This window comes from Cuculus canorus, chromosome Z (assembly GCF_017976375.1).
Source record: "Cuculus canorus isolate bCucCan1 chromosome Z, bCucCan1.pri, whole genome shotgun sequence".
Classification (NCBI taxonomy): domain Eukaryota; kingdom Metazoa; phylum Chordata; class Aves; order Cuculiformes; family Cuculidae; genus Cuculus; species Cuculus canorus.
Genome location: NC_071441.1, coordinates 31,576,778 through 31,589,124, shown reverse-complemented (window position 1 = coordinate 31,589,124; position 12,347 = coordinate 31,576,778). Strand labels below are relative to the sequence as shown.

The following is a 12,347-nucleotide window of genomic DNA, read 5'->3' as shown; positions in this document are numbered from 1 at the left end:
TATATATATAAAACAACAGAGGTGATGCTCCTGATGCTTTGTCAGGCTGGTGGTGAGGGTGCTGCTGTCTTCACTGCCGGATGCTGGTGATCTGGTGCCTCTTACTGGAAGCTGGCTCTGAAGATGACTGGCAGAGCCCCAGGTGGTGCTGCGACGGGGTGAGCCTGGAGGTACCCTGCACATGGTGGTAGAGTGCCCCATCAGGCCCACAGGAATTGGATCCACCTGCATGGGCTCTTTCTTCTCTGCAGGTGGATCCAGTTCCAGGGGCTCCTCGCCACCGAGGGGCGGATCAACCCACCTGGGCTTGCTGGCAGTGATGGCGGGTCGACCTCCATGGGCTCCTCGCCACTGAGCGATGAGTCGACCTCCATGGGCTCCTCATCGCTCAGGGGGCAGGTCGACCTCCATGGGCTCCTCATCGCTCAGGGGCAGGTCGACCTCCATGGGGCTCCTCGACAACGAGTGGGAAGTCAATCTCCATCGACTCTTCCCTACTCAGTGGCAGGCCGAGCTTCATGGGCATCAGATACTTGCTTTTGCCTTGAAAGTTTGGGTGTGAAGTGTGGGGTTGCTAGGGAGCTGTGGGCCAGCTGCAGGGGTGCTGCTGATGATGTCACCATGAAAGGTGCTGTGGCTGGACAGGTTCCATGAGGCTTTTCTTCTCTTCTTGGGTCCAGTTCTAGGTTATGTAATTTTTAAAGGCATGGGTAACTTTTTGGGATTCAAGTTATTTAACAAATTGCTGAGGACAATCACTGTTTCAGTAAATGAGCCCTGCTTCTTCATGAACTTCTTCCTCACTACAAACTTGAGATTGAATCTTTGGAAAGAAAGGAGAACCTATTGTAGAAATACCAGGGGCATCTCTGACTTTGTAATCCCCCTGGCAGCACTGGATGTGAGAGCTGCATTTGCCTGCCTCTTTTCCATGTGTCACCAACAATGGTATTTCTAAAGCCTATGCAGTCAGTGGTACTTCTCCACAGCTTCACAGCAACATGCAGACGTTTGACAGTAGCACAGCATCTTCTTGGGCCTCATTTCTTCTTTGAGACTGTCAAATGTAATTCCTTAAAGGTAAAGAGGAAGCAGCTCTATCAGTTGAGATGCTTTTCCTCTACTTTTATACCCTGTGCTTCTCTGAGAGAAAGGTGTGAGCCCACATGAAAGGACGTCATGTAAAGACGAGCAGGCTTTTGTGCTCTCTTAGCATCATTCAATGGAGTCGAGGGGTACCTCAGTGAAAGATCACTTGCAAACAGTTCCTGGCGACGGCTTAGCCAGGGCTGCCCTGCAGCACGCAGGCTGCAGCACCATAATGTGTCGTGCAGGCTTTGAAGATGATGGCAGAAACAAATTGCCACAACTTGTCAGGGCAAAAAGTAACATCTGTGTGTATTCCAGGCTCCAGTCTAACTGAGGAGGAAAGGCAAGAAAAAGGAGAAATATCTGCCATCAGCTCTCTCTTTAACGTGTCTGAAGTGACAGGGCTTTATAGACAGGCCTAAAATGATACAGGTGACCCCTGGATGATTCATGTCATGTTGCTATGTGCACTGTTTCATCTGTTTCCTCTCCCATTGCTGCTATCAGTGGGATTGTGCTGTGCTGTGCTGTTCTTGGTGCAGAGAGCGCAAGAAAGTCAGTAAGCAGGCGGGGCCAGAGACTCTGCTTTTTTACGGTGATGTGATTTGTTTATTCAATGCTACGAAAGCTGGATCCCTCGCAATGACAGCTGGGGACCTCACCTACAAGTGGACGCACTGCATAGGACTTCCCAAGGGAAACGAGAATTTGTGCGCGTGTACGTACACGCTGGCACTGAAGCCGGTGCCTCATTCGCCCGAGCTGAGCCCTCTGCTTTTCTATGCCTGCTGTAATAAGCTAAGCCCAAAGTAGTCCACGCAGACCTCTCTGTCTTTTCAGGTTAGCAATACCACGAAGAGGCTCATAACCTCTTGTAACAAAGGGGAAACCTTCTTGAGTAGCACTGCAGAGCTTGCCATACTCCTCCCCCATGCAGCCAAAGGCAGCAGCTGTAAGAAATGGGATTCAGACGTGTTGCAAGGGTTCCCAGTGCTTTGGAATACCCACTTGTGTCCTGGCAGGTGCGGAAAGGAGTCTTTCCCCCAAGGCCAATCAGGATGGGGTCATTTGGCCACTCTTGGAAACCTCTGAGATGGCTCCAGGTTCAGGGAGAACAGGGCTGTGGCATCTCCTGGGAGGCGTGACCAGCCTGTGGGACAAGAAGACAGACCTTGCTCACATGCTCAGGGAATAGCTGATCACCAACTCTAGAGTCAGGAAGGAATTTTCGCCCAGGGCAAATTGGCACTGGTCCCGTGGTGGGGGTGGGGGTGGGTTGCCTTCCTCTGCAGCACAGGATATGACCACTTTTCACGGCTCCTCTACTCCACTTTGGCTGGGTTACTGCCTGCTGTTTATGCACCACAAGGATGACCTTTTTTTTCCCCCCACAATGAAACAGCAAGTGTCCCTGGGGGGGGTTGTGCCTACTCTCTAGCGCTCAGCACAGCCCCTTTTGTCACGGTCCACTCATACGTGGACGTGTGATGGTTCATTTTGGCTATGATCTCGGAGTGCAAAAAAGCAATAACTCAACAAGTCAAGGGAGTTAAATTTCAATCCAAACAGGAACTTTATTAATCGTGCCTGTAAAGCAGCTTGTGATAGAAAGAGAGAGAGAATAAAAAGAAAGATGGGGAGAAAAGGGAATCAAAAAGGGGCTTATAGCTACCACCACGGGTCCACAGATGGCCGATGTCTCTGGGGCTCCCGGTCCAGAAGGCGTTCCACTGCTTCTATCTTTGGTCGATGTGATCTCACGGTGGAGAATACCTTCAAAACTCAGCTGCTCCAGAGCTGTCCGTTATGCTAGTCAATACGCTTGGTTCCTCCTTGCGATCCGTCTTTGCTCCACCTCAGTCCTGTGGAGATATGCCAATCTCCAACTAGCAGGTCACACATACCACGAGAGGACATTCTCAGGCGTGCTTGGCTATCAAGGCAGGTCTCCTCCCCTTGCGCATGCGCTCCTCCTGGCAGCGGTGTTCAACTTGCGGTCCCTGATGAAGGCTAGTAGTCGCCATCACCTTGAACCCTGGATGAACTTATCCCTGCGCATGCTCTGTTGATGTATGGGTCTGTGGTAAGTCTCATCATCAATTTTCCTGTCTTGCTTCATGGGTCTTTCACAATAGCAGGGAAATAAGGAGGTAGGTACGAGTAGCAGGGGGACTTGGAGACAGGGACAAAGCATTCGTTCTGTACCAGCTTTGGCAGGTGCAAGACATTCTTTGTGTACCAGCTTTGGCTGTTTTCGCAAGGCCGGCATCTGTGATTTATACAGTCAGGTTCTGAGGCTTAGCAGCTGATGAGAAATGTTGAGACAGAAATCGATCCTTCGGCCGACCCTTACACCTTGCCAGGGCTCCTTTGGGCCATTGTGGCTGGGTGCCTGCTGCTCGTGCTCCACGAATGTGGCCCTTGTGCCATGCATCCGGGGGAAGGAAGCTTTCTTAAACTTCCCAGGTGGGCTCCAAGAGAGGCCCTGGGGGGAGTTTCTTCTCTTCTGTACAACTGAGTGCAGCTCCTTGTCAGGGCTTCTCCAGGCCCTGTTGGCTAGCTTCTTGCCTGCCGCTCTTGCACCTCCAAGGCACCACTCATGTCTCACATCCTAGCTCCCTCTGTCTCTCTTGTCCATTGCAAGTTTGTAGTGGGAGCGAGCTCTGCTCTTCCCTTGCCTCTCTTTCCCTTACTTGTGCAAAACAGCAAGTGCAGGAGCAGTATTGGGGGGAACTGGCTCTCCCTGGAGGATTCAGTTACAGCATTTGCAGATCATTTTGAATATTATTGTACAACTTTGTCAAAGAATGTCTACGTATTTCTATCAATGTGTATATCCATTGCCTTTCCTATTTCCAACAATGAGGAATGGCAGTGTCGAGGTGGAAAGTGTGATTTTGGGAATTCATAATGTCTTATTACCAAGTGTGATGACCTTCTCCAGTCTGTAAACTCACATGTGCCAGTTCTCTAAAGCTTTTTTTCCGTGACAGAAGGAAACATTGCAGGCTCTGAAATATCATTCAGCTTTAAGGCATGGATTGTTGGGGTAATAGGACCATGGAAATGTCACAGTTCAGGAAATGTTTGCCTGTAAAATAGATCTGGAGCAGCAACAGAAGGCTCCAAAAAGCAAGCAACACATTATACTTCAACGTCTTAACAGTTGGGTGGGGGGAAGTTTCCAACACGAGATGCGTTGCTCGCATGTGTAGTTGTGCACTCTCCTGGGTGGAAGACTGATTGGATGGCCAGGCCCAAAGAGTTGTGGTAAATAGAGTTAACTCCAGCTGGAGGCCGGTCACAAGTGGTGTTCCCCGTGGCTCAGTGCTGGGTCCAGTGCTGTTCAATATCTTTATCAATGACCCGGATGAAGGCATTGAGTGCACCCTTAGCAAGTTTGCAGATGACACTAAGCTGGGAGGAAGTGTCGATCTGCTTGAGTGTAGGGAGGCTCTCCAAAGGGAACTGAACGGGCTGGACTGCTGGGCTGAGACCAATGGCATGAGCTTTAACAAGGCCAAACACTGGGTACTGCGCTTGGAGCACAACAACCCTGTGCAGTGCTATAGAGTAGGGGAAGAATGGCTAGAAAGCTAGGAGGAGAAGGACCTGGCAGTGTTGATTGACAGCCAACTGAATACAAGCGAGCAGTGTCCCCGCGTGGCCAAGAAGGCCAATGGTATCTTGGCTTGTATCAGAAAGAGCCTGGCCAGCAAGTCCAGGGAGGTTATTCTGCCCACGTACTTTGCACTGGTGAGACCACACTTTGAATAGAGTGTTCAGTACTGGGCCCCTCACTACAAGAAGGATGTTGACGCTCTGGAGTGTGTCCAGAGAAGAGCAACAAAGCTGATGAGTGGGCTGGAGAACAAGTCTTACGAGGAGCGGCTGAGGAAGCTGGGGTTGTTTAGCCTCAAGAAGATGAGGCTGAGGGCAGACCTTATTGCTCTCTACAACTACCTGGCAGGAGGTTGTAGAGAGGTGGGTTCTGGTCTCTTCTCCCAAGTGACAGGGGATGGCACAAGGGGGAATGGCCTCAAGCTGCACCGGGGGGGGTTCAGACTGAATATCAGAGGAAATGTTTTTCACAGAAAGGGTCATCAGGCGCCGGAAGAGCTGCCCAAGGACGTGTTAGTGTCACCATCCCTGTAGGTATTTAAAAGATGGGTACAGGAGTTCCTTAGGGACATGTTTTAGTGGCACACAGGAATCATTGGACTCGATGATCCAAGAGGTATTTTCCAACCTGGTGATTCTATGATTCTATGATTCTTCTAGTTTACTTCTTACAGCCTGTTTGTTAACTGAGGGGAAAGCTCAGACTGTGAGGACGTGGAGCCAGCTTTGTATGTTCCAGTTTTCTGATTTCATGTTTGGCTTAATGTGACATCTTGTTAGAGCTTGAGTTTCCATCTGACAGCCTCAATTCTGAATTGAAACAGGTTATTATGTAAGCCGTCTCGGCAGTGTAGAGCACTTGCTAGAAGTCCTTTTGGAGTTCGAAAGAATGGTTAGTATTGTCTCCCTAAAGCGCTTACAAGAAAACACTGAATGTTCTTTGAGTTTATTTCTTCTTTATTTCTCATACAACAGGTGAGTAAACTGACAAGGGAGGGTGTCCTCCTGGACCTGCTGTTTGTGAACAGAGAAGGCCTCGTGGGGGATGTGACGGTTGGAGGATGCGTGGGACAAAGCGATCATAGAGTTTTCAGTTCCAGGTGAGATGAAGAGGGGGATTAGCAGAACAGTCACATTAAACTTCCAGAAGGCAGACTTTGGACTGCTCAGAAGGCTGGTTGGCAAAGTCCCATGGAAGACAGTCCTTAAGGGCAATGGAGCCCACGAGGGCTGGGTGCTCTTCAAAAATTAAATCCTAGCAGCTCAGGAGCAAGCCATCCCCATGTTCCGGAAAAGGAGCTGGTGGGGGAAAAAAACAGCTTGGTTAAGTAGGGCGATCTTCAGAGGCATCAAAAAGAAGAGGAATGTCTATGAGCTTTGGAAGAAGGGACAGGTGTCTTGGGTGGACTACAGGGAGGAAATGAGATTGTGCAGGGAAAAAATCAGGAGGGCTAAGGCCCAACTAGAAATCAAATTGGCTACAGGCATGTCAGTCTGCGCTCAGTGCTGGGGAAAGTCATGGAACAGCTGATCTTGAGTGCTATCATGAAGCACGTGCAAGAGAACCAGGTGATCAGGCCCAGTCAACACAGGTTCACAAAAGACAGGTCTTGCCAAACTAACCTGATTGCCTTCTATGACAAAGTGACTCGACTACTGGATGAGAGAAAGGCTATGGATGCAGTCTTCTTGGACCTCAGTAAAGCCTTTGACACAGTTTCTCACAGCATTCTGCTTCAGAAACTGTCATCCTCTGGCCTGGACAGGTGCACAGTCTCCTGAGTTGAAAACTGGTTGGATGGCCGGGCCCAGAGAGTGGTGGTAAATGGAGTTAACTCCAGCTAGGGGCCAGTTACAAGTGGGGTTCCCCAGGGCTCGGTACTGTCCAGCCCTGTTCAATGTCTTTATCAACAACCTGGATGAAGACATTGAGTGCACCCCTAGCAAGTTCGCAGACGACACTAGGCTGGGTGGAAGCATGGGTCTGCTGGAGGGTAGGGAGGCTCTGCAAAGGGATCTGAACAGGCTGGACTGCTGGGCTGAGACCAATGGCATGAGCTTTAACAAGGCCAGATGCCGGGTCCTGCACTTGGGGCACAGCAACCCTGTGCAGTGCTACAGACTAGGAGAAGTCTGGCTAGAAAGCTGCCTAGAGGAGAAGGACCTGGGGGTGTTGGTTGACAGCCGATTGAACATGAGCCAGCAGTGTGCCCATGTGGCCAAGAAGGCCAACGGCATCTTGGTTTGTATCAGAAACGGCGTGGCCAGCAGGTCCAAGGCGGTTATTCTCCCACCTCGAATACTGCGTTCAGTTCCGGGCTGATGAATGTGCTGGAGAACAAGTCTTACGAGGAGCGGCTGAGGAAGCTGGGGTTGTTTAGCCTCGAGAAGAGGAGGCTGAGGGGAGACCTTATTGCTCTCTACAGCTAGCTGAATGGAGGTTGTGGAGAGGAGGGAGGTGACCTCTTCTCCCAAGTGACAGGGGACAGGACAAGGGGGAATTGACTCAAGCTCCGCCACAGGGGGTTAAGGCTGGAAGTCAGGAAAAAAAATTTCACGAAAACGGTGAATGGGCACTGGAATAGGCTGCCCAGGGAAGGGGTTGAGTCACCTTCCCTGGAGGTGTTTAAAGGGCAGGTGCAAGAGGTGCTGAGAGGCATAGTATAGGGATTGTTAGGAATGGTTGGACTCAATGATCCAGTGGGTCCTCTCCAACCTAGTGCTTCTATGACTCTATGACTCTTGTTTCACTGCTGGATTGCTTCATTGCTTGTCTAAGGAGATGGCTGGTGTTAAGTGGGAATTCATTATGTCTGAGAGAGTAGAGAGACCATTCACATCAGCCAACCAGGCTGAGACAAAATGAGTAAGACCTCGATGCAGGAAGTCAATGTTCACCCCAGGATGACAAGACCCCTGGTAGGAAGGGATTCTCCATTTTCATTTAGAGATTACCAAGGTAGATGCTCTGAAGCTATTACAGAAAGGCGAGACCAGAACAGCTTAGCTATTGTCTGCAGTGTAAGTACTACATTGTGGCTCTGGTTAAAATATTGTACTTCTACAACCTCTCAGTGTACTTCCCAATGCACTTGTACAGATAAGCTTATGCCAATTACTCTTCTGTGGTGAGTGGAGTAAATTATATCAGTACAGAAAGCCTGAAGTTCAGCGAGTTGTGTCAGAAAAGTGGATGTTACAGTATTGAGATGAACTGCATCGCTAGGTTGGCTGGAGGGCGACAGGGCTATGAAGGAAGCCCTGAGCAATGAGGTCACTATTGACAAAACAGGGGAAAAATCTCACCGCACTGATGGGGTTGCTGTAGAAGTGCAAATTTTTCTCAGGTCACTAAATGAATTCGGTCCCAGTCTGCTCATACGTGTGCTGAAAGGCAGGAGGAAAACAAGCAGCAGAACCTCTGAGGCCAAGCAGTTCACCAGCCTGGTAACTAGGGGGAAAACCTACACATTCCCAGATGAGAGAGCCGTAAGAGAACACAAAGAGTTGTTCTCTTATCCATTCTAGAGGAAAAGTTGATGCAGCCTCCAAGTCTGTGAGAAGCTCTTTCCTTCATACCTCTTCATCAGAGGGCTGGTTGTAGTATGAAGAGCTGGTGCTCACTTTAAAGGGTAGTTTCAAGACCCCAGAGAATGACGTTGGTTAATAATTCAGCTCATAACACCCACTAGTTTCAAACATTTAAGGAAGAAATAAAGAGTTCTTGTCACAAAGCTAGAACAAAAACCATTGGATGCCATCTTGAAGGAAGACAGGCTCTTGTTCAAAATGCAGAATTGAGAGTTCTTGTTCACTGACTTCCGGGTCCCACGGATAGCTGGCAAACTTCTAGGCTTCCAAACCCGCAGCATAACATCTGCGTACTCTGCTGGTTGTAGAGTGATATTCAGAGATGCTTTGGAAAGCATTTCCGTGGGATTCTTCCACAGAGATGAAACATTGTTACGCTAATGCTAATTAGCAGCCATTAGCGTAAGCCTGCTCTCTGGGAAATGGGATAGTCCTCCCAGCCTGCACTGCCCCTCTTGTACCTCGTAGACTCCGTGCGCATGTAAAGGGCGGAGCCAAGCAGCACAGCTGATCCAAATGGGATCCGTCCCAAGTTGGCCCAAAATAAACTGGGCACATGGTGCAAGCGTTGAAGCCATCACAGCCCATCCCCTGCTTTTCAGCTGCCAGCCTGGAGCCGGCAGGTTTAAATGCAGGCTGCCTTCTGTTACTCTGACTGCGGGTTTGCCCCTCTGAGCCCCCTTTCCTCTGGCAGTATTTGGAAACAATGTTTCCTTGATCTTTCTGTGCCAAAATGTTGCAGGATGACAATTTCCAGGTGTTTCTTCACAGCTTCTCCTCTGAGAAGGGTGACAGGGATTGAGAGCGTTGGTCTGGCCTTGCTGGGTGCGAGGTGTGAGGAGGGGCCATCACAGGATTTCAGCCTTGTCAAACTCCTTCCTCTTTAGTTCAAGTAAAACTCAAAAGGAACTGCTTAGCTTATGTTCTGCTCTGGGCTGAAGTAGAATCAGGTTTCTAGGTTTTCAGCTAAGCCTCGCCTAAGCAACTCCACTTTCTGAATGTTAAGCGCCTGTTTTTCTGTCTCCAGCAGCGATAAAGCAGGGCACTGGTATGCAGAAAGGCCACTGCGCACGCTTATTCCTCTAGAAACCAAGTCCATCCTTGAGCTGATGGAATGCCGTAAGGGAAAGGGGTGAGAAAGAATTGCGCTGGCAGGGAGGGAGGAGCACACAGGACAGGTGACCCCAAACTGCCCAACGCAGTATTCCATTTCATATACTTCATGCACGGGATGAAACTTCAGCATCACAAGGGTACAGCTCTCTTGAAAAGGTCCCAGGCCACACTCAGGAATTTGATTGAGGAACGTGGAGACCTCGGATAAAGGGAAAGACAGATGAGGTCCTCACTGCATGCTGGCTACCAAAGAAGAACGCTTGACCCTCATAATCCCTCAGCTGGTTATCCTGAGTATGACGTGCACTCTGTTTGGCAGTTAGGGGTCACCTCACCTGTCCACGCCTCCCTGTAAGTGTGACCCTTTCTTTTGGTTTCTACAGGAATGCCTGGCCTTTCAGCATGCTAAGGTGGATGTCGTTCAGTAAGCGGATAAGAGTAAGTGACTCCTGTGATAAGATGTTTTTAAGCATGTTGTCTATCTTCATTGTTATTTACGTCGGGGGTGTCGTTTTTACCTTGGTTTTAGCACTTTGCACTAAATTATACTTTTGAAATGACATGGGGGCTGCATTTCTATTTTTTTCATGTTTTAAGCTGCAAACGATAGAGGATCCTAGCTGGAAAAATGCTTCACGTGTCCGTACTTCTTGCTGACGCTTCTATGAGGTTTAAAGAGAAGGGGGGCGATTCCTCATTGGTATACTGTATCAATTCCTGGGGAGTGACTTCAGGGATCAGGTTGCTTGCACATGGCACTCACCCCTCATGGATCTGTTTGCTTTCCCCAACAAGCACGTGAGCCACTCTTGAGCCCTTAGCCAAGAGCTAGACTACAGGCAGCCCCTCTCCCATCCCCACGCTGCACCAGGAAAGGAAAACCCACAGGGTAAAATAACAACCGTTTTATTAACACAACAAAAAAAGAATAATGATTCTACTACTCCTACTCTTGATAATTCTGTGTAATAGTAATAATAACAACAACATCAGCAACAGCAACAACAACAACAATAATAATAATAATAATATATATATAAAACAACAGAGGTGATGCTCCTGATGCTTTGTCAGGCTGGTGGTGAGGGTGCTGCTGTCTTCACTGCCGGATGCTGGTGATCTGGTGCCTCTTACTGGAAGCTGGCTCTGAAGATGACTGGCAGAGCCCCAGGTGGTGCTGCGACGGGGTGAGCCTGGAGGTACCCTGCACATGGTGGTAGAGTGCCCCATCAGGCCCACAGGAATTGGATCCACCTGCATGGGCTCTTTCTTCTCTGCAGGTGGATCCAGTTCCAGGGGCTCCTCGCCACCGAGGGGCGGATCAACCCACCTGGGCTTGCTGGCAGTGATGGCGGGTCGACCTCCATGGGCTCCTCGCCACTGAGCGATGAGTCGACCTCCATGGGCTCCTCATCGCTCAGGGGCAGGTCGACCTCCATGGGCTCCTCATCGCTCAGGGGCAGGTCGACCTCCATGGGCTCCTCGACAACGAGTGGGAAGTCAATCTCCATCGACTCTTCCCTACTCAGTGGCAGGCCGAGCTTCATGGGCATCAGATACTTGCTTTTGCCTTGAAAGTTTGGGTGTGAAGTGTGGGGTTGCTAGGGAGCTGTGGGCCAGCTGCAGGGGTGCTGCTGATGATGTCACCATGAAAGGTGCTGTGGCTGGACAGGTTCCATGAGGCTTTTCTTCTCTTCTTGGGTCCAGTTCTAGGTTATGTAATTTTTAAAGGCATGGGTAACTTTTTGGGATTCAAGTTATTTAACAAATTGCTGAGGACAATCACTGTTTCAGTAAATGAGCCCTGCTTCTTCATGAACTTCTTCCTCACTACAAACTTGAGATTGAATCTTTGGAAAGAAAGGAGAACCTATTGTAGAAATACCAGGGGCATCTCTGACTTTGTAATCCCCCTGGCAGCACTGGATGTGAGAGCTGCATTTGCCTGCCTCTTTTCCATGTGTCACCAACAATGGTATTTCTAAAGCCTATGCAGTCAGTGGTACTTCTCCACAGCTTCACAGCAACATGCAGACGTTTGACAGTAGCACAGCATCTTCTTGGGCCTCATTTCTTCTTTGAGACTGTCAAATGTAATTCCTTAAAGGTAAAGAGGAAGCAGCTCTATCAGTTGAGATGCTTTTCCTCTACTTTTATACCCTGTGCTTCTCTGAGAGAAAGGTGTGAGCCCACATGAAAGGACGTCATGTAAAAGACGAGCAGGCTTTTGTGCTCTCTTAGCATCATTCAATGGAGTCGAGGGGTACCTCAGTGAAAGATCACTTGCAAACAGTTCCTGGCGACGGCTTAGCCAGGGCTGCCCTGCAGCACGCAGGCTGCAGCACCATAATGTGTCGTGCAGGCTTTGAAGATGATGGCAGAAACAAATTGCCACAACTTGTCAGGGCAAAAAGTAACATCTGTGTGTATTCCAGGCTCCAGTCTAACTGAGGAGGAAAGGCAAGAAAAGGAGAAATATCTGCCATCAGCTCTCTCTTTAACGTGTCTGAAGTGACAGGGCTTTATAGACAGGCCTAAAATGATACAGGTGACCCCTGGATGATTCATGTCATGTTGCTATGTGCACTGTTTCATCTGTTTCCTCTCCCATTGCTGCTATCAGTGGGATTGTGCTGTGCTGTTCTTGGTGCAGAGAGCGCAAGAAAGTCAGTAAGCAGGCGGGGCCAGAGACTCTGCTTTTTTACGGTGATGTGATTTGTTTATTCAATGCTACGAAAGCTGGATCCCTCGCAATGACAGCTGGGGACCTCACCTACAAGTGGACGCACTGCATAGGACTTCCCAAGGGAAACGAGAATTTGTGCGCGTGTACGTACACGCTGGCACTGAAGCCGGTGCCTCATTCGCCCGAGCTGAGCCCTCTGCTTTTCTATGCCTGCTGTAATAAGCTAAGCCCAAAGTAGTCCACG

General features: G+C 49.4%; 1 protein-coding gene across 1 annotated transcript; it reads right to left on the bottom strand.

Moving 5' to 3' along the window:
• Window positions 1-10,498: 10,498 nt before the first annotated feature.
• On the bottom strand, window positions 10,499-12,130 carry LOC128850322 (probable serine/threonine-protein kinase kinX). The gene is made up of 2 exons (XM_054053407.1): window positions 10,748-12,130; window positions 10,499-10,621 (listed from the first exon to the last, which is right to left on the bottom strand). Exons 1-2 carry the CDS (start codon window positions 10,968-10,970, stop codon window positions 10,548-10,550), a joined length of 297 nt encoding a protein of 98 aa, XP_053909382.1. The 5' UTR covers window positions 10,971-12,130; the 3' UTR covers window positions 10,499-10,547.
• Window positions 12,131-12,347: the final 217 nt, after the last annotated feature.